At 36.1% G+C, this 25,415-nt stretch overlaps 3 protein-coding genes across 10 annotated transcripts in view; 1 reads left to right on the top strand and 2 right to left on the bottom strand.

The window, feature by feature from the left end:
• The window catches only part of LOC101898157 (formin-binding protein 1-like), a 222,696-nt gene that overhangs the window by 127,896 nt on the left and 69,385 nt on the right, over positions 1-25,415 (bottom strand). The gene's annotated exons all lie outside the window — the stretch shown is intronic.
• LOC131802690 (serine protease 1-like) lies at positions 364-1,632 on the bottom strand. Its single transcript, XM_059123094.1, has 2 exons — positions 1,364-1,632; positions 364-1,303 (listed from the first exon to the last, which is right to left on the bottom strand). The coding sequence occupies exons 1-2, from the start codon at positions 1,600-1,602 to the stop codon at positions 742-744; spliced, it is 801 nt and encodes a 266-aa protein (XP_058979077.1). The 5' UTR covers positions 1,603-1,632; the 3' UTR covers positions 364-741.
• On the top strand, positions 3,920-4,832 carry LOC101890330 (serine protease 1-like). Its single transcript, XM_020037830.2, has 2 exons — positions 3,920-4,167; positions 4,235-4,832. The coding sequence occupies exons 1-2, from the start codon at positions 3,929-3,931 to the stop codon at positions 4,794-4,796; spliced, it is 801 nt and encodes a 266-aa protein (XP_019893389.1). The 5' UTR covers positions 3,920-3,928; the 3' UTR covers positions 4,797-4,832.

Raw genomic sequence — 25,415 nt, 5'->3', positions numbered from 1 at the left:
TGTAAGAGAGGTACTTGATGGAGTGGACCGACATTGTCCATTTTCGCACCTGACCTAGCACTAATGCAAATATTAGGAGTTGCAAAGCTGGAGCAAAATGGGATTATCCTTTCTCTTTCTGTGCAGTAATTTTTCGACCTTTTATGGTGTTGGTACCAGAAGGAGTGGATCGATATTGTCCATCTCCGAACTCGATCTAAGTTTGATAATAATATTACGATGTACCAAGTTTGGACCAAATCGGATAATCCCTTCGATAGTTATCGTGCACGTCAACCAGCCAGCCAAACAGACACACGGACGGACATCGCTAGATCGACTCCAAATATCCTGAAAGGGATTTGGTCAAAAGAGACCTAGGGTCTGAAATCGTTATTTGGATGAGGCACATTTTGGTCAAATTATATATACCCTCTCTAGCCATATGGTTGAGGGTAAAAAAATTGAAATTTGCTCTGGTACTCCTCCGAAATGAAAATGAAGGAAAACACAACTGAAAAGGCCGAAGCTTATAGCTGCTTTCAAGAAATTAAAAAAAAAAACGATACCTCAGACAATCCTTTAAAAAATTCTCTCGAAAAATATTTTCAAAAAATTCGCATCACCAACTTCCTTCTTCCCAAAGCACATACTCGGCAAATAATTCCAAAATCGTTTTGAATGAAATATTAACACTTTATTTAAGTTTCAACATGAAACGTAAAAAAATTCCTACAATTTCATTACCACGAAGTAGCGCACTTAATAGGAGATACCAGTGTGGGTCTTGATCCAGCTCAAGTAGCTGGTGACACGGGTGAAGGCAGCTGGGTAGCCCTTTTCGCAACCGGCAGCCGAACCGAAAGAAGTCAAACCGATTTGGACACTGTTGGATTTCAAGACCAATGGGCCACCAGAGTCACCGTTACAGGTGGATACACCGTTGGGAGTGGAAACGCAAATGTTCGAGTCAGTGATGGTGGTGCCGAAGGTGGCCTTGCAAACGGTGTTGGTGATGACCTTCATGTCGGCGTATTTCAAGTGGCTGGCAACGGCAGAGGAGGAGTCAGAGGTACGGCCCCAACCGGAAGCGACGGCGGTATCACCGGCATAGGTGGAGTAAGAGCTGGCAATGGCGGGCAATTTAACGGCCTTGATCTTGCTGGTGTAGGTGACGGAGGGGATCTTGATCAAGGAGATGTCGTTCTTCAAGGTCTTGCTGTTCCAGCCGGCGTGGATGATGACATCGCTCTTGCTAACGGTGTGGGTGACTTCGGGAGAGGTGCGGACGGTGGCACCCAAGTAGACGGTGATGGAGGAGATACTATAAACAAGGAGGAAGGAAATCAATACCATCTTAAGGGGATATCTTTAAACTGTTTACCCATCGGTACAGTGAGCAGCAGTCAAAACCCAACGGTTGCCAATCAAGGAACCACCGCACCAGGAGGAAGAGGTGGAGCTAACTTTCAAGGAAAGACCAACTTGATAGGGGAATTGGCCAACGGCGGCATCACGACCATTGGTAATACGGCCCTCGGTATCGACCAAGATGTCGCGGGGTTCAATGACGCCAGCGGAGGCGGTGGCCAAGGCCAAAGCGAAAACAATCAAGAATTTCATGTTGCCAAAACGAGGAAACAACTGATGGTTGACCTGGCCTGGGTGGGCTATATTTATAGTCAACATCCCGTGGAGGTGTGACAATTTTTTTTTTTTTTTTGATAAGATATACCCATTGACTTTAGATTGCCTAGGAGATCCTATCATAGTTGTCGTCACATAGAATTGAACACAAGTGATTTGATAGTGGCTACAAAAGAGATGATGACCAGCTAAAACATATTTAATGTTTCCCAGTGATATCTAAGCGGATGGGGTTTTTTGAAGTACCTTTTAGAGATTAGCGTAATCAGCTCAACCCACGCTTTTTTGACGTAATTTTTTATTAATTATAAAATATCGTACCTTGAAGCAGAACAATATTCCAGGAATTTTTTAAATTGAAATTCCAAAAAGTGCAAGAACTTACACCGCAACTGAAAGAAAATAGACCCAAAAAACTAAAGAGTTGCTTCGCTTGGCCAAAAGTGGTGAACTGCCGAATTTGCCTTTCTCCGTCTCCGATAAGAAAACATTCGCTGTCCAGCAGTTTGTAAACAAACAAAATGATCCTGTTTACTTGCCAAAGAGGTCAGCTGAAAATGTGCACCTTCGGTTAGCCACCATAACTCAAACGCCATCAAGGCCATGGTGATGGTGTGGGCCGCCATAACAGCCGAAGTGTCGATCACCTCAAGCAAGCGCTTCGCTGGGAATGGGCCAAAATACCGCAGAACAACATTCGGGCAGCGTGTGACGATTTCATTCATTGGCCGTTTGAAGGCTATAATTCGTGCCAAAGTTGACCAATTCGAACAAATCTGAACTTATTCACTCTAAAGTTTGATGCTATCTCCGACATATTTTGCTTTCATTCAAAAAAAAAAATAAAAATTATGGCTTTTGACTTTGTTGCAGCACTTCCAGGGCAATACTCGTGGGAATTTTTTTATACTTTTTCCGAGGACCAACAGATTAATAGTTGTGGGTGGATTAAAATATTTTTTTAAGGAGTCCAAGACCAATTATTGTAGATTTTTGGGTCTGGGAAATTCTTTAAAAAATCCACGTTTATTGACCCATTTCAGGCCTTTAAAAATTCTTTAAAAAGTCCGCGTTTATTCAGGTCTTTAAAAATTCTTAAAAAATCCGCTTTTATTCAGGTCTTTAAAAATTCTTTAAAAAACCCGCGTTTATTCAGGTCTTTAAAAATTCTTAAAAAAATCCGCTTTTATTCAGGTCTTTAAAAATTCTTTAAAAAATCCGCGTTTATTCAGGTCTTTAAAAAATTCTTTAAAAAATCCGCGTTTATTCAGGTCTTTAAAAATTCTTAAAAAATCCGCTTTTATTCAGGTCTTTAAAAATTCTTTAAAAAATCCGCGTTTATTCAGGTCTTTAAAAATTCTTTAAAAAATCCGCGTTTATTCAGGTCTTTAAAATTATTTAAAAAATCCGCGTTTATTCAGGTTTTTAAAAATTCTTTAAAAAATCCGCGTTTATTCAGGTCTTTAAAATTCTTTAAAAAATCCGCGTTTATTCAGGTCTTTAAAATTTCTTTAAAAAATCCGCGTTTATTCAGGTCTTTAAAAATTCTTTAAAAAATCCACGTTTATTTACCAATTTCAGGCCTTGAAAATTCTTTAAAAAATCCACGTTTATTGACCCATTTTAGGTCTTTAAAAATTCTTTAAAATATTTAGCCATTTCAGGTCAGGATTATTGACCCATTTCAGGTCTTTAAAAAAATCCACGTTTATTGATCCATTTCAAGTCTTTACAAATTCTTAAAAAAATCAACGATTTTTTAGCCATTTCAGGTCCTTCTTTTTGGCTATTTTTTGGGCGGTGTTTAAGGAATTTTTTTTTCAGAATTATCTGCGGATATTTCAAATTCCAAGTAGTGGTCAAAATTCTATGTTTTTGTCACATTGCAAATAATCTTGAAATAAAACTTGCATAATAATCCGCTACCTTCTACGTTCTATTATTTAAAGAAAAAAGCAATATTTGCAGATAATTTGCCAATTACAACAGGCCACGCGTTTTTTGATGGTTTAGGAAAAGTTAAGACAAGATAATTCTAAAAATTCCAGTTAAAACCAAATCAATTGGAAAGTTTTACAACAATGCCCAGTGATAATTAAAGATAGGATCTTCATTGAAAAAAGGAAATGAATAAAAACAAATTGAACTATTACCCGCGCCATTCGGCCTAAAATCATATCTTATCACCCAAAAAAAAGTAGCAAGTTTTTTTTCAAGTGGCCAATATGTGGTAATTTTTTTAGTATAAAACCCACCCCAGAATATGGCCGAAAATCAGTTCGTATTTCGCTGTTCGAAAAATATGAAATTCTTAATTGTTTTCGCTTTGGCTTTGGCCACCGTCTCTGGGGCCGCTATTGAACCCCGTGACATCTTGGTTGATACCGAGGGCCGTATTACCAATGGTCATGATGCCGCCGTTGGCCAATTCCCCTACCAAGTTGGTCTTTCCTTGAAGGTTAACGCCTTATCTTCGGCCTGGTGCGGTGGTTCCTTGATTGGTTCCCAATGGGTTTTGACTGCTGCTCACTGTACAGATGGGTAAGTAATTTAAAACATTAACTTTTTCGAGGTTTTTTAATTAATTTCTTTCTTTTTTGCCCTATAGTATCTCCTCCATCACCGTCTACTTGGGTGCCACCGTTCGCACCTCCGCCGAAGTCACCCACAAGGTCACCAAGGACGATATCATCATCCACGCCGACTGGAACAGCAAGACCTTGAAGAACGACATCTCTTTGATCAAGATCCCCTCCGTCACCTACACCAGCAAGATCAAGGCCGTTAAATTGCCCGCCATTGCCAGCTCTTACTCCACCTATGCCGGTGATACCGTCATCGCTTCCGGTTGGGGCCGTACCTCCGACTCTGCCTCGGGTGTCGCCACTCACTTGCAATACGCCGAAATGAAGGTCATCACCAACACCGTTTGCAAGGCCACCTTCGGTACCACCGTCACTGCCTCCAACATCTGCGTCTCTACTCCCGATGGTGTGTCGACCTGCAACGGTGACTCTGGCGGCCCATTGGTCTTGAAATCCAACAGCGTCCAAATTGGTTTGACTTCCTTCGGTTCGGCTGCCGGTTGCGAAAAGGGCTACCCAGCTGCCTTCACCCGTGTCACCAGCTACTTGGAATGGATCAAGGAACACACTGGTATCTCTCACTAAGAGGATTAGTTAAATAGTTCATACCATAATGAGAATTGTGAGTTTAATATTTAAACTCGAATAAAAAAACAATTTTTTATAAAAATTAATTACTTCTTATGTGGAGATAATTCAATTGTCTTGGGAACTAAGGATGTCTTTTCTTTAAAAAAAAGTGTATCCTTTCACCGAAAAATTTTCCTATAGAAAAAACAACCCATGACCGAGTACTTTTTTAATATTTCTACAAAAGCCAGTAATTATTAAAAAAAAATCCGATCTGCAGGAACTGAGGATTTCTTCTGTAAAAGGCTTTCGACCTATAATTATGGAGTTTGAAGGATAGTTTTTTTCACGACCATTAGATGAACAATCGTGTTGTTCTTAAAGAATATTTCTTCAAGGACAAAATAAGATACAAATGTGAATTGAAACGTAATTTTGTTAAAGACGATCAGATTGTTCTCTATGTCAATCAGAACTGCAATTACGGACCTTTCAAGAACAATGATAAATTGTAGGAAATAAGAGCATTTTGTAAAAATATTTGAGGACAATCGCAACTTCAATTGCGGAACTTTAACGAATAATTTTTGAAGCTCCATTGGAGATAGATATGTCTCAATTTAAAGAGTAGTCTTTCAAGGCCTCTTCGATCTAAAAACTTGAATTTGGAGACGAGTTTTTTAAAGACCCTCAGAAGTCCTAGTACAGATCTAAAAAAGGAAGACCCTCAAAGTTTTAAATGTGATTTCTTCATGCAAAATTCGAGAAAGAAAAGTAAAGAAGCGACTTGATCGAAACCCTCGATGCTGTGGCCGAAAAATGGCTCGTGAGCTGAACATATCGCAATATTCCATTCAACAAATACGCCCTGTATTTTTAAGGGGCATTCAGATCTATAATTGTGGATTTTAAGCAATATTTATTTCTAGAACCATTTTGCAGATCTATTGGTCCTAAAAAAAATATATTTTTTAAAACCTAACTTTTGTTGCTTTGAGTATCGTTAAAAAATAATCTACAAAAAAATTCAAGTTGCATGGCTCCGGTGGTCCTTGAAAAATATATTTATATTTTTAAATACAAGTTTTGTGGCTCTGAAGGTCCTTGGAAGACAAGTTTTAAAAATGCGCGTTATTTATGAATGGTAAGGAATTTATGAAATGTAAGGATATTTTTAAAGGTCCATCTGCGTTATAATCATGGAATTTTAAGTTTATTTGTAAGGGGTCATCGGAGCTATAATTGAGGACTTCTAACAATATACATATATATTTCAAGGACCACTTTTTAACTCTAATGATTTTTAATAAACATTTGAAAAAAATCCAATTTTTGTGGCCATATCCCGTTTTTTGGCTCTGATGGTCCTTGAAAAACAAATTTAAAAATTCACGTAATTTATGAACGGTGGATTTTTAAGGATATTTCCTGAAGGTCCATCTGGGCTACAGTCATGAAATGTTATAAATTTGGCTATGGTTGTGAATTTTAAGAAACCTTTATGTCAAGGACCATTTGGAAGTCTCTGTTGGTCCTTGAACATTTTTTTTAAACTAACTTCTGCTTCTTTGAGCAAGCTTGAAAATTTATTCAAAAAAATCTAAGTATCATGACTTCGATGGTCCCTGAAAAATATTTTTCAGAAAGACCCAAGTTTTATGGCTTTGATAGTCCTTCCAAAACTAATTTTAAAAATTCAAGTCATTTATGCATTGTCGATTTTTAAGGATATTTTTTAGAGGTCCATATGCGCTATAATCATGGAAAATATTTGTAAGGGTTCTTCGGAGCTATAATTGAGGATTCCTAAGAAAATATATGTTTCAAGGACCAATTTTTTAGCTCTGAAGAATTTTGAGAAATATTTTTTTAACTAAGTTTTTAGAGTGGCCCTTATGCAATGGAGGGTATTATTAAAATTACCATCAGCACTTCAATCATGAAATTTTTTAAAACTATTTTCAAAGGTTATAGCTAAACCTAAAATTGTGGACTTTTAAAGTATTGTTGGGCCATTTGGAAAACAATTTCCAAATATTTTTTACGGTACCCAATTATTTCAACAACGGAAAACAAATTATTTTTCTTTGCCTTTCCCAGTAGTTGCAGCAGTCCACAACAAAAGTCTTTTGGGAACATCTACCTTACCTAGCTGGTACCACCACTGATTCTCTGTTGAGAAGCTTATGGGGCCAACCAATCAATAATTACATCCAAACGCCAAGCGAGGCAAAGTTCATTGACACAGCGCCCCAGCGCCAGTTGTGGTGGCGAACGATGGTGGCCGTTAAGGGAAAACAAATTAATGCCACTGAACTGCATTCGTCTGCCGAGCAGTCAGCCAGCGGAAGGGGTTCTTGACTTCTTGATTGAAGGCGGCTGACGGGTGATGGCTTCATTGCATTAATGGTCGCTTATTTGGTCAGAATGTGGAAACAAAAAAATAAACAAACATCGGCAGCACGCAAACAAATTATAAATTGACAGTGTTTTTTCAAATTTCTCGTTGGTCGCTCAGGGTCTGGCTGGCTGACCATGATGTGTAAACACAATTTTTTTTGAAATTTTTTTTTCTTTAAAAAAAATTGCTAATTTTGTAAAAAAGTTATGACAAACCCCTGCCATGCCATGACGTTATGCAGCACACATTTATGCAACAGCAGATGATGACAAAGGCGCCTGTCAGCGCAACAAGCTAACACCCCATGTTTGTCATCGCCGAACGCAGCTCATTATGGTAGGGCAGAAAAAAAAAACAACAATAAAGGCCCCAACATTATTATGGGATCCTATTCGGTGTACTTTTTTTTGTTTTTTGAAATGTCATAAATATTCAAAGTCTGCAGTGAAGGAGAGGAAAGATCCTAAAACTGCATATCTAAGTGTGTGTGTGTGTGTGTGTGCATGCATGAAATTTTTTTTGCTTTTGACAGTTTGCGGCAGTGACATTGTTGCAGTCTGTACGTCATGACCTTTGTTTTTTCCTCTGTTCGATGCCATAATTCGCCTCACGCCATTGTTTCGTATTCTCAACATAATTCAACTCAACACAAAACGAACGACAGCATCGCCAATAAATGGCCATACCCTTGCAAATTTTTCACACATGTTCGAAAACCAAATTAACAAACGAAGAAGGGGAGATGTAAAATTGGGTGTGATCGTTATAGCTTAGGAGGCAGGCTCATTTATTAGAGTGCATGAGTTGTGAACACTTGTTTTTTGTGGCTACGACTAAAGAGAGAAATTTTTTATGTGGAAAGGAAAGATTTGTTTTAACAAAAATTCGGGGAAATTCCCTATCGAAATTAAATACCTAGGCATTGAGGAGCGTTTTTTTTTTTAAAGAAAAAAATCCGATTTTTTCTATAAAAAATTCTTTCGCACTGAGGCCCGCATTTCTATAGAAGAAACCCTCTGAAGCTGAGGAATGACTGTCTTACTAGAAAAATCCATAGGCACTGAGGATCGAAATTTTTAATTAAGAAAGAATACTTTAAACTTTGAAGGTCGTTTTTTTTTCTATAAAACAGAAAAAAAAATGCCAGTCTAATTTCCTATAGAAATTGAATCCCTAGGCATTGAGGAATGATTATTTCTCTATAGAAAAAAATCCGATTTTTCTATAAAAAAGTTCTTTCGCACTGAAGCCCGCATTTCTATAGAAGAAACCCTTTGTAGCTGAGGAAAAACTGCCTTTTTTGAAACATTCCTAGGCATCGAGGATCTATATTTTTACTTAAGAAAGAATACCCCCAAACTTTGAAGGTACGTTATTTCTATAAAACAGAACTTTGTGAAACATTGGGACAATTTTTTCTATAGAAAAAAATCTCAGACAAAAAGGACCGATTTTTTTCCTATTCTCTGGGAACCGACTTTTTTTTATAGAAAAAAAATCCTCAGAAATCGAAAATTCCGCAGCGTCGATTTTTTCTAAATAACAAAAAAAAAACTTAAGCTGAGGACCGATTTTATTCTGTAAAACAAAAAAAAAACTTCTCTGAAAATAAAGAAAATCGAAAGATAGAATTTTGAAATTTGGAATGAAAGTCAAAAATGGAGTGCAGGATAGATGTACCAAAGGGTTTTTTTTTTTTTGGAAATTCGAACTTTGAGGTTACGAAAAATTTTAAAATGGTACCATTTGGTACTATGTGAACGGATGGAGAATCAAGGTTGTAAGTTAGATATATGAAGACGGTTTTGGAAATGTGTACTAAGTGTGCGAACTTCACTAAATTGTATTAAATTTGGAACAGTTTGGTTTGTGGTGAACGGATGAAGTTTGAATTTTGAAATCTTGTATTGGGGACCCTTTTGGTGGTGGTAGGTTTGTGATAAAAGGTAGATTTGGAAATTTGTACTACAAGTGCACAAAATGTACTAAATAGTACTATATTTGGTACAATTTGGTATTGGGAGAACATATAGTACTTGAAATATGAAATTTGATATTAGCGTCGTTGTTCAAGTGCAGCCTGGACATATGGAGGTGGTTTCCGAAATGTTTACTATATTTGTACGAAGAGTACTAAATGATACTATATTTGGAATTAACTGAAGGAATAGAGATAAAATTCTGAAATTTGATATTTTGATGACTGATGATAACACTGATTACTGATCCGTGTTTGAGATTTGGTTGTGATTTGGAAATTCGTCCTATAATTGTACGAAAGTACTTAATGGTACTAAAATTGGTTTTGGATGAGGGAAAAGCCTGCAATTTATGAAATTTGGTATTGAGATTCCCATTGGTTGTAGGTTTGTGACAAAGAGGTAGATTTGAAAATTTGTACTACAAGTGCACGAAAAGTACTAAGTAGTATTATATTTGGTACAATTTGGTATTGGGTGATCATAGAGTATTTGAAATCTGAAATTTGATATTAGCGTCGCTGTTCAAGTGTAGCCTGGACATACTATGTATTTGAGATTATGCGGTTGGTTGGAAATCCGTCCTATAATTGTACAAAAATTACTAAATGATACTTATTTTGGCCGCAGACCATGGACATTCCAATAGGACTCAGCACCCAAAAATGGTTACAAAATGAGGTTCCTAGCTTCATTTGCAGCGCATAATGGCCACCAAAATCTCCGGATACCAATCCGTTGGACTATTGTGTCAGGAGTATTTTGGAAAGCAAGGTGGCACTAAAAAACACCAATGTGTCGATAACCTCCGGCAAGAGGAAATGGGCCAAAATACCGCAGAGCAATATTCGGGCAGCGTGTGACGGTTTCATTGACCGTTTGAAGGCCATATTTAGTGCAAACGGTGACCAATTCGTGCAAATTTAAACTTATTCTAAAATTTGATGCTATTTCCGACATTGTTTGCTTTCATTCAATAAATTAAAAAAAAAATGTAAAAATTATGGCGTTTGACTTTGTTGCAGTTTTTTTTTTATCTCTCTCACCCTGTAGTTTAAGTAATCATAACGCAAGTTAAAATATATTTTAAACCAAACCGACAGATACTTTTTAATCTGTTTTCATAAAAAAAATTTTTTTTTCAGACCTTGAGGGCCGTTGGTCCGACTGATACTTTTTAATCTATTTTCATAGAAAAATTATTTTTTTTAGACCTTGAGGACCGTGGGCTTCTAAAGAAAATTCCTCAGAAACTGACTGATTATTTTTATAGAACAAAATTACCGATCTCTCACATTTTATAGAAAATAAAATTGTCAGACGAAAAGGATGGATTTTTCTCCATAGAAAAAAATCCTTAGGCACAGACGACATATTTTTCCTATACAAAATTCCTCAGCCAGAGGAAATTGTTTTGTGTACAAAAAATCCCTCATAGGACAGTTTTTTATGGAAAAAAAATATTTAAATAATGAGAACTTATTTTTTCCGACAGAAAATAATTTAATGTTACGGGGGACAGTTTTCTTTAACATTAGAAATACCTTAAAATTATCAAATAGATATAAATAAAATCGAAAAAAAAATAAAATGTATTTTTATTTTATTTCCACCATACTTACTAAGATAAGTTTACATCTATCAAATGTTTACATACCTGAAAATATGAAAAAAAAAAATAAATTAGAAAAAATTTTAACAATTAGTTTTAAGCAATTCAAAACAGACCACATCACTACAAAAATTCTCCAAATATTAAATCAAAATCTCTCACAGTCTGTTAAAAGAGATGACATTTATTTATTAACATTTGATAATTATTAAGGAAGGCTTTGTTTTATTCTTTTTCAAACTAGAGTTGAAAAATGTTCATTCTCCAACCTCTTTTTAGTCTCGACCAGCTGCCAACATCTTCTAATGCTGTACTCTTCTCTTCAATAAGTCGAGTCAGACCGCATTTCATCTGCATGGTTGTTGTAAAAGAAGTTGTAATTAACAAAAAGCCGTTACTTTATTGGCTAACAAAACGGCCCCACCACAGTGTTATGGTTGGTTGGGTGTTTGGTTGGCTTACAAGCTGGGTCTGATCTGGATGCTAGTTTTTTGGCATTTATGCAACAAAACTCATTAGTCTTCCATGAATGACAATCTCAATAAATTTGTATGATGGCAATAAATTTTGGTTGCAATCGATCATGTTAGAAGATGGAGATGATGAAGATGAAGAAGAGTGTGCCATAAGAATCAATTTAAAACTTCTAGTGGGAAAGGAAGCAAGAAAATCGAATAACAAAAACTATTTTAGTTCACTTCTAAGACAATTCTTAAATATTAGTTTAAAAATTTCAAGATTGACGCCAAACTCTCTTCAAAATTTAAAAAAAAAACCTAGTAATGGCCCTAATAGTCCTTGGGGATATGTACAAAAAGTAATTAAAAAAATCTTAAAAAATCTACAATAATTGATCTGATAGTTATTGCAAAAAAAATTATTGAAAAATGTACCTTCATTCCAGCAGTTCGTATTAGGTCTTTTTAGTACTCAAAATGTACAATTAGATCAGTTTGACAAAATTTTTCAATCCAAACTCCATACATCGTACTAAATTTCCCGACTGTCAAGGTTTTATATTTCGGAAAGAATGTCAGGAAAATATTAGCCTTCCACATCCAAATTTTCTGTCCAAAACTCCAGAATGTAAACACCAGAAACCAACTATGGCCTCAATATCAAATTTAAGAATTTGAAAAGTCGATTCCTTCACCCAATAGCAAATTTAGTAACATTTTGTTCGTATATTAAAACTTAGTACCGTTTAGTACTTTTCGGATAATTTTAGTACTCATTTGCAAAACCGCGTCCCCTATTTTAATTCTAGACACCCACAGTTCACGGTTTCAGTTCTACCTCTTCATTCAATCCCAAATATAGTTCAATTGAGTACTTTTCGAACTACGCTTCTACAAACCCCTCTCCGTAAAAAAAAAATAGGATTCAAGGATTCAATAAAGGTACGTATTTGCAAAACTGCCACCAGATAACTCAATACCAACTTTCGGAATTTCAGCTCTATTTCTTCACCCAATACCCAATTCTATACCATTTAGTACTTTTCGAACAATTATAGTACACATTCCCTAAGCCACCTGCATATCTTAACCAAGGACACCAATAGTGACATCTATATCAACTTTCACGATGCCAGATCTATTCCTTCAGCCAATACCAAATTCAGTACTTTTAGTGCAATTGTGGTACACATTTCCAACATCACCTTCATATCTCAATTACAGGTACCAACAGAGAATCTAATATCAAAGTTGAGGATCCCTATATCAAATTTAGTACCACTTAGTACTTTTCGGACAATTTTAGTGCGTATTTCCAAAACAAATTCCATATCTTAATTCCAGATACCAATAGAGAACCAATTATCAAATTTGAGGTTTCCAGCTATATCCCTTAACCCAATACGCAATTTAGTACCTCTTGGTATTTTTCCTACAAATATGGGATGGCTTTTCAAACCACCTTCATATATCAACCTTAGTTACCTAAATATAAAATTTCAGTATCTCTATCCCTTAACCCATTATATAATATAGTACAAGTTTGTACTTTTCATACAAATATGGTACACATTTCTTAAACCACCTCCATTTCTTAACCACAGACACTAACAATGACTTAAATATCAAATTTCGGTATTCTAGCTCTATTCCTTCACCCAATACCCAATTTAGTACCATTTAGTACTTTTCGTACAATTATGTGCACATTTTCGAGATCCCCTCCTTATGTCTAATATCAAATATCCTAATACCAAATTCCATATTTCAAGCTTGAGCTGTTCCCCCAATACCAAATTGTACCATTTATAGTACTATTTAGTAATCTTGATGCACATGTAGTAGACATTTTCGCAACCTTCTCTTTATCACAAACCTACCACCAACAGGGACCACAATAAGAAATTTCCAAATTCGAACTTTATCCGTTCACCCTAAAGCAATCTGTCCCAAATATAGTACCACTTAGTACAATTCGCACACTTAGTACAGGTTTGCAAAACCGCCATCATATATCAAACTTACTTTTCATCCTTGATTCGCGTACCAAATTTCAAGTTGTTAGCTTTATCCCTTCACTAAATGGTACTATTTAAGCAGTTTAGTACCATTTTAGAATTGTTCGTAACCTTAAAAATTGAATTTTCTAAAACACTTTTGTACACCAATTCTGCATTCCGTCAGTGACTCTCATTCCAAATTTCAAAATTTTGTTTCTCGAATAAAAATAAATCAATTTTCAGTACATTTCGTACCCTTTAAATACGAATGTCCAAAATCCAGCCTTATCACAAGCCTAAACACCAATACTGACAATCGTGCAGCATTCAATTCTTAGTACATTTCAGTACTTTTCGTACCATTTTAGTACAAATTTCCAAATCCCACTGATCCTAGTGCAAATGTCGAAATTCTAGATTCAGCCGTTTCGTCTGGATTAAGAAAATATTCTTAAAAATGTTTGAGAGTCCTGGAAGAAGTATTCCTAACACATTCACGTTTTTGGGTTTCAAAAGATCTGAGGCACCTTTGAAATCCATGAAAAATATGTATGAAAGTCCTTGAAAAATTCATAAAAATTATCTATCCTTAAAAAAAAACATAAGTTCATACTATGCCTACAGAGTCCTTGAATGAATTCTCCTAAGAAAATATCCTGAGATACATTTAAAATCCTTGAAAAATATTTATGAAGTCCTTAAAAAATTATAAAAATAGCAATTCATAAAAGTCTAAAGAGTCCTTAAAGGAATATTCCTGACAAATATCCACGTTTTTTGTCCTGAGAATAATCCTGAAATAATATGCTTTTAAAGTCCTTGAAACAATATTTTTAAAATTCTTGAAAATATATTTGTCAACCTCCTTAAATAGTATTCTTTGAAAATGTATTGAAGATCTTTGAAAAACAGTTCTTAAAATAAAACATGTTTTCTGATTTGAATGTCCTTAAAACTGTGCCTCGAAAGTCTTGGAAAAATGCTCTATTTTTGCTTTTTAAACTCCTAAAAATATAATATCTTACGAAATGCATTGAAAAATCCTCAGAAATTTTCCTTTGTTCCTTTCAAAGGCTTTGAAGACTTTTCCTCAAATATTCAGAATTATGTCGGAGCTTTATCACCATTCCTTTTTTTTGCTATATAATAAATTATAAAAAATCTATTTTTTTCCAAATTCGAAGCGGTAAATTTATAATCCAAAAAAAAATGTTTTTATTATTTTCAACAAAAAGAGGAAAACACCTGCACAGTTAAGCTACGAAAAATTTCGATGGAAAATTACTACTTTCTTTGTGCATTAAAACTGCAATTATTTTAACACTTCAAGCAACAATAACAGGCGGCTGAACATAAAACGAGACCTACAAAAATGGCCATAAAATATAATTTCAAAAACAAAATAGGAAAAAATAAATCTAAGACTAAGGCATAAATGTTGTTGCAAGCTGCAGAGTTAGGGAGAGGAACGGCTTCCTCAAAAAAAAATGATATGCATTAAACAAGAGAGCTGACAAAACCATAAATTCTATTTATGATAAAAAAAAAAATATGGCCATATTTAGCCAGCTGGCTAAGTGGCTGGCGGTCAGCTTGACTGCGGTAGGCCAATTAATTTTTTATTCAACCATTTTTTTGGTGTGCAATATAAATTATAAATGTTCTAGGAAACTTCAAGCCTGTCACCACGAGATCCAATTTTGGTGTTTTATACGATAATAAAATTTATTTGAATTTTTAAATCGAATTTTTTGCATTGCCATAATTTCCATAATTTATGTGTCATTTTCAGTAACTTCATGCATGCACACAATGTCCATCATAATCGCTTTTATTCGAGAGCGTTAGGTGGTGCTGCCAGTGTTTATTTTATTGACATTCATTCACAAATATGGCATTGGCGGTGTGCCGTGTGTGCGACATTAGGTTAACCTCAAAACGTGCACATCAAATGTTGGCCATTCGCATGCAGCCATGCCAGGCAGCCAGCCATAAGTGGCAATGGCCAACTCCTCTACTAGCGGTAGTATTTTTATCTGCATACCAAGTAATGAATGCAACAATGTTGTATGAGGCGCATGTGCAGCCGAGTTGAGGCCACGATGGCAGCCAATACTGGAGCTGAATTCTAATGAAAGGTATTAAATTTCCCTTTCATTTTCAGTTCGTCGTTGTTGGGTCAAAACATGGAATGGAAGTTAGTGTTTGCGGAAATAAATTCTACATAAACCGTTAGGAATTTAAAAGAGTTATAGTCTATAGAATTAATTAATCATGAGTATTAGTCTACAAACCCTAATTTAAAAAAAAAAGTATTTTTGAACTTCTCTTGAATCTACAAAACTACTAGAAAATCAGTAAAGAAAGTCTTAAAGTCGGGCGGGGCTGACTTTATGATACCCTACACCGCTTTGCATATTTAGTAGAGCTTCACATAACAATTAAAAGTTTTTGTGGGATAACTAAATGAAACAAGCTATGATTGCCGACAAATTTGTATCTTTTCAATTGGGGCTGGTATTGTCCATTTGGCGCACAATTAACTTGAAATCGGATAAAGGGGAGCTATATATAAATCTGAACCGATCTCGATAAAATTTTGCAAAAATATTTTTGTGCTGTATTTGATATATGTCCCTGAATATCGTTGTTACGGAGTGCATATTACGGCTGTGGGTAACAAATATAACAAATCGGATGAACAATATATATGGGAGCTATAGCTATATCTGAACCAATTCTTTTTTTTTCGACGAACTAACTTCTAGACTAAATTCGGTTGTAAGTGCCAAATTCCATCCCATTTGGTCTAATATTACACGTTTGGTGCGCAATAAAAGGAAAATCGGACGAAGTTATATATGGGAGCTATATCCAAATCTGAACCGATCTCGATAAAATTTAGCAAATGCATTTCTGACCTCTATTTGATATATTTCCCCAAATATTGTTGTTACAGAGTGCATATTACGGCTGCGGAGGACAAAAATAACAAATCGGATGAAAAAAATATATATAAGAGCTATAGCTATATCTGAACCGATTTCGATCAAATTTGGCATACTTATTTTCGAGCCTAATTTGGTTGTATGTGCAAAATTCCATACTATTCGGGCTGATATTACACGTTTGGTGCACAATAAAAGGCAAATCGGACGAAGATATATATGGGAGCTATATCTAAATGTTGACCGATTATCTCCAATTTCAATAGGGTTCGTCCTTGGGCCAAACAAATGACTTGTGCGAAATTTCATCTCAATCGAATAATAAATGCGACCTGCATTTTGTTTACAAAAATACATGGACAGACGGACCGACGGACAGACAGATAGACGGACGGACATGCATAAATCGACTCAAAATGTGATTCTATGCTGATCACCAAAAAAAACTATGGGTCTATCTCGTTTCCTTTTGCCTATTACAAACAAGTGCACAAAGACATAATACCCTGACCACCTTGTTGTGTAGGGTATAAATATCAAGTTCGACCGGGTCGAACTTTTAATACCATCACCTTTTGGTGAAGAAAACATTTTTATATAAAAGTATCTGAATTCAAACGTGTTCCATTTTAAACTACAAATGCCAGTAAGACCGTTTGGATAATGCTGCTACACTTTTCAAAAGACCATAAAGGGGATGAGGCCGTTTTATGGGAGCCATACCAAAACGGGAACCTCTGTAGACAATTTTATACTTCAAGGATTGCCACCTGCCAAATCTTCTTAAATACGAAATTTGAAACAATTTCGTGGGTGAATGTGACATAGATTATCAAAATACCGAGCATCGGGGGCATCGTTATACGTGGACCTCAATTTTCAATGTTCGACGCTGGAGCGATATTCGATATTTTGATGATTTTGATTTATGATATGATTTACGTGGAAAAATGTGGCAAAAATAATCAAAATACCGAATATCGGAAGTACCGTTATATGGGGGCTATACCAAAACGTGAACCTATATATACAATGTTGCGCTACCTGAGCTAGAACCCATTATGAACTACAAATTCCAATTTTTAGAAAAATCCACGGAAAAACGTGGCAAAAATCATCAAAATACCGAATATCGGGAAGTACTATTATATAAGAGCTATACCGAAACGTGGACCTATATATACAATGTTCCGCCACCGGAACTAGAAACTATTATGACCTACAAATTCCAATTTTTAGAAAAATCTGTGGAAAAACGTGGCAAAAATCATAAAAAATACCGAATATCGGGAGGTACTGTTATGTGGCGGCTATTCCAAAACGTGGACCGATATATCTCATTTTCAATACTAACCTTTCTAGGCACAATAGCAACTACTGTGCCAAATTTTTAGAACTACGGCACATAATGTGGGCTGTATCACAGACAGACGGGCATTGTTAAATCGACTTAAAATTTCAAGCTGATTATGAATATACAGGGTGATATAAAAAACTGCACCAAAGTCAAACGCAGATTTTTTTTTTAATTTATTGAATTAAAGCAAATAATGTCGGAAATACCATCAAATTTTAGAATAAGTTCAAATTTGTTCGAATTGGTCACCTTTGGCACGAATTATGGCCTTCAAACGGCCAATGAAACCGTCACACGCTGCCCCGAATATTGCTCTGCGGTATTTTGACCCATTTCCGGCGAAGCGCTTGCCTGAGGTTATCGACACTTTGGTGTTTTTTAGTGCCAACCTTGCTTTCCAAATTACTCCAGACACAATAGTCCAACGGATTGGTATCCGGAGATTTTGGCGGCCATTGTGTGCTGGAAATGAAGCGAGCAACCTCATTTTGTAACCATTCTTGGGTGACGCGTGCTGAGTCCTGTTGGAATGTTCGAGGTCTTCGGCCAAAATGTTTGCGTGCCCAAGGCTTAAATACACCCTCCAGAATATTTTCGCAATATTATTCGGTATTTACTCTGATGCCACGGTCGATAAATACGAGCGGAGAGCGACCATCGGCTGTTATGGCGGCCCACACCATCACCATGGCCGGCGCATGAGTTCTGGTGGCCAACCGAAGGTGCACATTTTTAGCTGGCCTCTTTGGCAAGTAAACACCATCATTTTGTTTGTTTACAAGCTGCTGGACAGCGAATGTTTTCTCATCTATGAAAACCAAATTCGGCAGTTCACCACTTTCAGCCAAGCAAAGCTCTTTTGAGTCTATTTTCTTTCCGTTGCGGTGTAGGTTCTTGCACTTTTTGGATTTTCCATGGCTTTACTCCGAGCTCATTTTTCAATATTTGCTGAATTCCTTAAATTATTATTTGTGTGGCTCTCTGTTATTTTTTAATTTTATATTTTTATTATAAATACAATAAACGTATTTTATGCGTTTTGATATCTTTTTAATTTTGATCGTCTTGTTTTGTATTGCATCATTTTTTCTTTACAAATTCTCTTTCAGTACGTTTCTTTTTGTGATAAAAAAGTACGAGTATGACACATTTTTATTATCGTCGACAACTGGTTTTCTTTTTATTTTTTCATTTCCTTTTTTCAATTTTTTTTTTGTGGTTTTCCTTTCAGCAGATAATTGTTGAGAGATTTAGCGCAATATTTCGCTTTACTCAGTTTCAAGACTTGACGATAATAAATTCCATGGACATGCCATAGATTCGAGGAGGTTGCCAAGATTAGGTAATAGCATTCCTTTATCCTTATCCTTCTTAAAAAATATTTTCTTTAAATAAAATTTAGAAAAAATGTAAAATTATGGTGTTTAACTTTGTTGCAGTTTTTATCTCACCCTGTATGGGAAATATACAAAAACGTTCCTACGACAGGAACTAAAAGAGTGCTGGAAAAAAGTACAATCTGCTCGTTTTTGAACTACTCCCAGGAGTGCTCTGGCTCGACTACAAGCAAGTATCATTCTTTACTCGAACTTGACCGAGTTTTTTGGAGGTCTGCTTCTAAGTTAAGGGCTGGAATGATTTAGATGGTGAATATGCACTTTTGATTTCATTAAAAACTGCAGAGACATTTTAAGAAAATACTTTTTTTCATTTAAGGTGTACTGTTAAAAAAGGCCTTGCTTTATGAACACTGTTCATAAATTAATATCCATTAACGAGAGAGAAAGAGATAGAGGGAGAGAGAGAGAGTAGATGGGAAAGAGAAATGCATGAATTTATGTTACTAGACTTAATATTTAATCTATTTAAACGCTCTTGCCTCATGGAAACTTTTTGCATTCTTGAATAAATTATCAAAAAAATAACTGCCGAACACGTACCGACAATATTCACTCACTGCATTATTCCTCTATTCTTTATATCCATTCTCCAAGTAATCACAAAAAAAGTGAAGTGTATATTCATGATTTACTACGACAGCACTTTACAGTTTCAATTACAATACCAAAAAAAACAACAACAAAAGAAAACCGAGAATAAAAGAAGAAAGTGATAAGAAAATTAAGGAGACCACTAACTACAAAAAACCACTCAATTGCCGGACAATGAGCAGTGGAAAATAATCAGCCATTATGGTTCTCCCAAAGAAAACGATATCCATGTGGGAGGGGGGTGCCGTGGCAGGGAAACGATAAAAAGTGAAATATTGTCATATCAGAGTTTATTGAAATACTGACGACGGCGCGGCCATGATGAAGATGGTGGTTGTTGGCACAAGAAGTGCAACCAACATACAACAACATATTTTGCAGAAAGGGCGACAGACGAACGAACATACAGACGGAGGAGGACAAAAATAGAATTGCCAATGAAGCAACAACAATGGCTGGCAACAACTTGTTGAGAGACACAGCGTTTGTTGTTCATGGCAACAACCAGAAAAAAAAATAGCAGCCAATTTCAAGAACCTCATAATTAACAATCTGACCATTCGTTGTTGGTTTCCCGGGGTTGGGTGGAAGAGGGGGCTTGAATTTACTTTACTGCAACTGCTGGATCATACATGAAACGGAAATGCAGAAATAAAGAAAGAAGCCTCCTCACTACAAATCTAAGATGCTGCAGCAAAATTCACAAATGAGATAAAGTCTAATTGGGGGAGTAGTATGGAAATTGTGGGGACATTTTGGTGTGAATATTTCAAGGTTCGTGTAAGATAGAATCGTAGATTGAACAGTGTTGCATTGTTTGTTCGGGATACCATAGTATTTTGTTGTTGCAAAATGGTCAGGCTTAATCCCTTTATTGTTGTTTTTATAAAAACAACGTTTATTTGTTAGTGGAGAACCATGGTAATGGTTACCACCATCCTCATCAGTTTCCTTGTTTTTTTGTCTGGGGTATTCTCCCCAGAAGTTATTTTAAAAATAACTTCTGTGAAAAAAAAACATTTTTACCCAAGTGACGAGATCGTACGCTCAATAGAAGGATTTTCGGAAATATTTTTCCAGGATTGACAGAAAATTAATATTTCTTCGAATTGTTGATTTTTTACAATTTTTTTTTTTTTTCAAGCGCCTTCAGACCTATTTTCGTGAATTTTTCAACACATTTTTTAAATGCAGCAATTTTTTTATAGACCATCCAAGTATTTTTGCGAGGACCTTTTGAGCTATTATTGTGGACTTATTGAATGAAAGCAAAAAATGTCGGAAATAGCATCAAATTTTAGAATAAGTTTACATTTGTTCGAATTGGTCACCTTTGGCACGAATTATGGCCTTCAAACGGCCAATGAAACCATCACACCGTTGCTCTGCGGTATTTTCCCGGCGAAGCCCTTTCTTGAGGTGATTAACACTTTGGTATTTTTAGTGCCAACCTTGCTTTCCAAAATTCTCCAGACACAATAGATTTTGGTGGCCATTGTGCGCTGGAAATGAAGCGTGGAACCTCATTTTGAACACAGTTTCAATAAAAGAGCTTTAATTGGGGATTTTTAAACTATATCTCTTCAAGGACCTACAGTGATATATAGGGTGAGATGAAAAAACTGCAACCAACCTCAGACCGCTGTCATTTCTAAGCCATTCACCCGGCAGCTGTTAAAATTATTCCAGAGCTCATTATAAGCGTACAAAAACATTTTGGTGAGAATTTTCCAGGAAAAAAATTATTCGTGATGGAATTCAAGCGTGATAGTGTGATTTCTTTATATTTGGCTGGAAAACCACAAGTGGCTATCGTTAGAGCAGAGCACTCCAGCATTTAAATGTGAATAAATCATTTGTGTCTCGTTAAATCGCTCGTTACCATGATACTGGTAGCGTAGCCCGATGTCAAGGAAGTGGACGGAAGGAAACAGGAACATCAGGAGAAATGGTTCGAAAAGTAAAGAAGCGACTTGATCGAAACCCGCGTCGCAGTGGCAGAAAAATGGCTCGTGAGCTAAGCATATCGCAATATTACATTCGCCAAATTTTAAAAATGAGCCCGGGTTAAAGTCATTGAAATTCCAAAAAGTGCAAGAACTTACACCGCAACAGAAAGAAAATAGACTCAAAAGAGCTTAAGAGTTGCTTCGCTTGGCCGAAAGTGATGAACATCCGAATTTGGTTTTCTCCGTCTCCGATGAGAAAACATTCGTTGTCCAGCAGTTTGTAAACAAACAAAATGATCCAAGGAGCTCAGCTGAAAATGTGTACCTTCAGTTGGCAACCAGAACTCAAGCCCCGGTCATGCTGATGTTGTTGGCCGCCATAATAGCCGATGGTCTCTCTCCGCTCGTATTTATCGACCGTGGCATAAGAATAAATGCCAAATATTATCTCTAAAATATTCTGGAGGGTGTATTAAAACCGTGGGCACGCAAAACATTTTGGCCGCAGACCTTGGACATTCCAACAGGACTCAGCACCATCGCACTCAGCACGCGCCACCCAAAAATGGTTACAAAATGAGGCTCCTCGCTTCATTTCCAGCGCACAATGGCCACCAAAATCTCCAGATACTGGAGAATTTTGTAAAGCAAGGTTGGCATTAAAAATACCAAAGCGTCGATCACCTCAAACAAGCGCTTCGTCGGGAACTGGCCAAAATACCGCAGAACAACATTCGGGCAGCGTGTGACGGTTACATTGGCCGTTAGAAGGCCATAATTCGTGCCAAAGGTGACCAATTCGAACAATTTTAAACTTATTCTAAAATTTGATGCTATTTCGAACATTGTTTGCTTGCATTCCATAAAATTTAAAAAAAATGTAAATATTTTGGCGTTTGACTTTGTTGCGGATTTTTTTTGTCTCACCCTGTATTTGTGGATTTTTCGAGGACCATCATTAAAATGTAATCGATTTTTAAATATTTTTTTTTTAAATAGCCATAAAATGTGCTCTTTGTAATGGAAATCTGATTGGAGTTTTTCTGTTAATCTGTCTCTCTCCCTTTTATTTCCGATTTCAGATCGTCTCCATGGTGTTGCTACAAAACTATTTCTTTTATTTATTATTTTTTTTTTAATATTTTTTTAACCACCTCAGATGGACGTGAACATAGACAAGCGGACGTACAGCTCGCACCCAAAAACATAAAAATTCAAAGTTACTGTGTTAGTGTGGCCAAACCAGATTGAGGCTGGTCTGGAAAAATGATGATGATGGTGATGGTGGTGATGACGACAAAAAAAAAAAAAAACACCAACAACATCGACATAGCATTGGAATGACTAAGAAATAACCAAGCCAAGATTGGGGAAAAAATGTTTGCAGCCAGATCTGGTTAATAGACTGGCTAGGCTGGACATGATCGGTTTCTTTTTTTCATTTTGTTGTTGTTTTCAAATCATTTAAAGCTACTCTGAGATATTTAGTTTTTTTTTTTGTTATAAAAATACACCACCATCACCCAACTCCGAGACACAGGAGGGGAAAGGAGCTTTATGCGGTTGGAAACTTTAAGTGTCTGACCCATTGTAAAGTTATTGTTGTTTGTTTTTTTCCTCGCATCCATCTTTGTGGCAATTGTTGCATACCAGCTTCTGCGTGGCTAGTTGTTCGGCCTGTTTGTCGATACTTAAGAATGCTGTTGCAACAGCAACAACAACTAATTTCATACTCTGCAACATGACTAGAAAAATACCAAGCATACATAGCAACGACTACAATGTGGCAGCAGCAGCAGCAGAAGCTGGGAAATACCTGCCTACTAGCCTGACTCTATGGCAAATGTTTGTTGCATATTGTTATAAATATTTAAATACTTATTGCAACAGTGTTGCATATTTAGCGTTTTTTTTTCTCTCTTTGGCAATAAATAACTCGTGTAGTATTTGGATGCTATTGGAAGTAGAATTTATGTGAAGATATTGGAAATGTTGAAAGCTTATATAATTTGCCTTTACATTGAGAAGGACACTTCGGCGGAATATCGTGCTTCTTTTTTTTAAGAAAAATATCGGCTATCGAAACAATAAATATGGATAATAAACATTTCAAATAACTATTAAATGAAACAACATTGAATTGAAGTTAAAGAGCGCCGTTGCTATTTCCTGTTATACCTCAGAGGCTAGATTCCCATGACTTAATAACTGCATTAAAAATTTAAATTAAGGTTGTCATGTCATAAAAAGCAAAGATTTTAGATGCTTGGTCGTTACAAAAAATAGTTTTAAGCATTCACCTTATTTTTTATACCCGCAGCCATATGGCTACAGAGGGTATATAACATTTTACAAAGTTAAAATGGGTCTCATCGAAATAACGATTTTAGACTGGTCTCTTTGGACCATATCCATTTCAGGACATCTGTAGTCGACTTACGGGGTGTCCATCCGTCTGTCCCTCTGTATGTCTGTTTATCTGGCTGCTGGGCGTACGATAACTCTCGAAGGGAGTGTCCGATTCGGTCCAAATTTGGTACATCGTAATATTATTATCAAACTTAGATCGATTTTGGAGATGGACAAAATTGGTCCACTCCTTCTGGTACCACCCCTACAAAAGGTTAAAATTTTCAATGAAAATAATTTATCTCATAGCAAGAATAAGGATCCTTCGATTTTATGCAAACTTTGCATATCCCAATATTTTTATCAGTGCTAGATCGGATGCGAAAATGGACAATATCGGTCCACTCCATCAAGTACCTCCTCCACAAAGGGTCAAAATTTTGAATAATTATTGCGCTCATAAAATGTGAAAAGAGTCTATTATCTTCAAATTTCGCACATCCCAATATTTCTAGCAGCCCAAAAACTGGTATGAAGAATGGATAAGACGGACGGGTCAATTTTTTTAATAATTATAACTTTCATAAAATGCGAAGGAAGCTTCAGATTTTCTTCGAACTCCACACATCCCAATATTTCTATCAACACAATATCCGGTGTGAAGATGGTATATATTGGTCCACTCCTTCTGGTACCTCCCTCACAGAGGGTCAACATTTTGAATAACCAAAAACGATCATAAAATGCGAAATACGTAACCGATTCTCTTCAAATTTTAAACATCTCAATATTTTTATTAACAAAAGATCTGATGCGAAAATGGGAAATGTCGGCCTGCTCCTTAGGTGTCTTCCTTACAAGGGGTCAAAATTTTGAATAATTATAACTCTTATAAAATGGGAAATAAGCCTACGATTCTCTTTGAATTTCAAATATACCAATAATTCTACCAACCTTACATCTGATATGAAGAAAGGATAGAACGGAGCGGGCCACTCCTTTTGGTACCTACCCCACAAAAGGGTCACAATTTTAAATACCAAAATTTGCATAAAATGCGAAACATGCATCTGATTCTTTCTAAACTTCAGACATTCCAATATTTCTACGAACACAACATCTGTTGTGAAGATGGTAAAAATCGGCCCACCCCTTCTGGTATCTCCCCCACAACCGGTCAACAATTTAAATAACAATAACACTGAGAGAACGCGAAATGAAGATCCGATTACTTTCGAACTCGGCTCATTCCAATATTCGTTGCAACACAAGATCTGGTGTGAAGATGAAATATATCGACCCACTCCTTCTGGTACCCAACAAACAAAGGGTGAAGAATTGTGGATAACTATGACGTTCAATCAACGCGAAATGAGCATCAGGTTCCTTTCAAACTCGAGGCAAAACAACATCTGATGTAAAGTATCGACCCACTCCTTCTGGGACCACCCAACAAAGGGTCGACATTTTTCATTCTTTTAAATTTTTCTTAACAAGTTACGAATTTTTTTTACACTTCAAATATACTTTCTCATTTGCACATCCAAATATATGTATCAGCATTAGGTGAAGTATGAAAATGAAAAAAAT

The sequence above is a fragment of the Musca domestica genome, unplaced genomic scaffold (assembly GCF_030504385.1).
Source record: "Musca domestica strain aabys unplaced genomic scaffold, Musca_domestica.polishedcontigs.V.1.1 220, whole genome shotgun sequence".
Lineage (NCBI taxonomy): Eukaryota > Metazoa > Arthropoda > Insecta > Diptera > Muscidae > Musca > Musca domestica.
The sequence above is the reverse complement of the archived record's forward strand: the minus strand, read 5'-3'. Positions and strand labels throughout refer to the sequence as shown.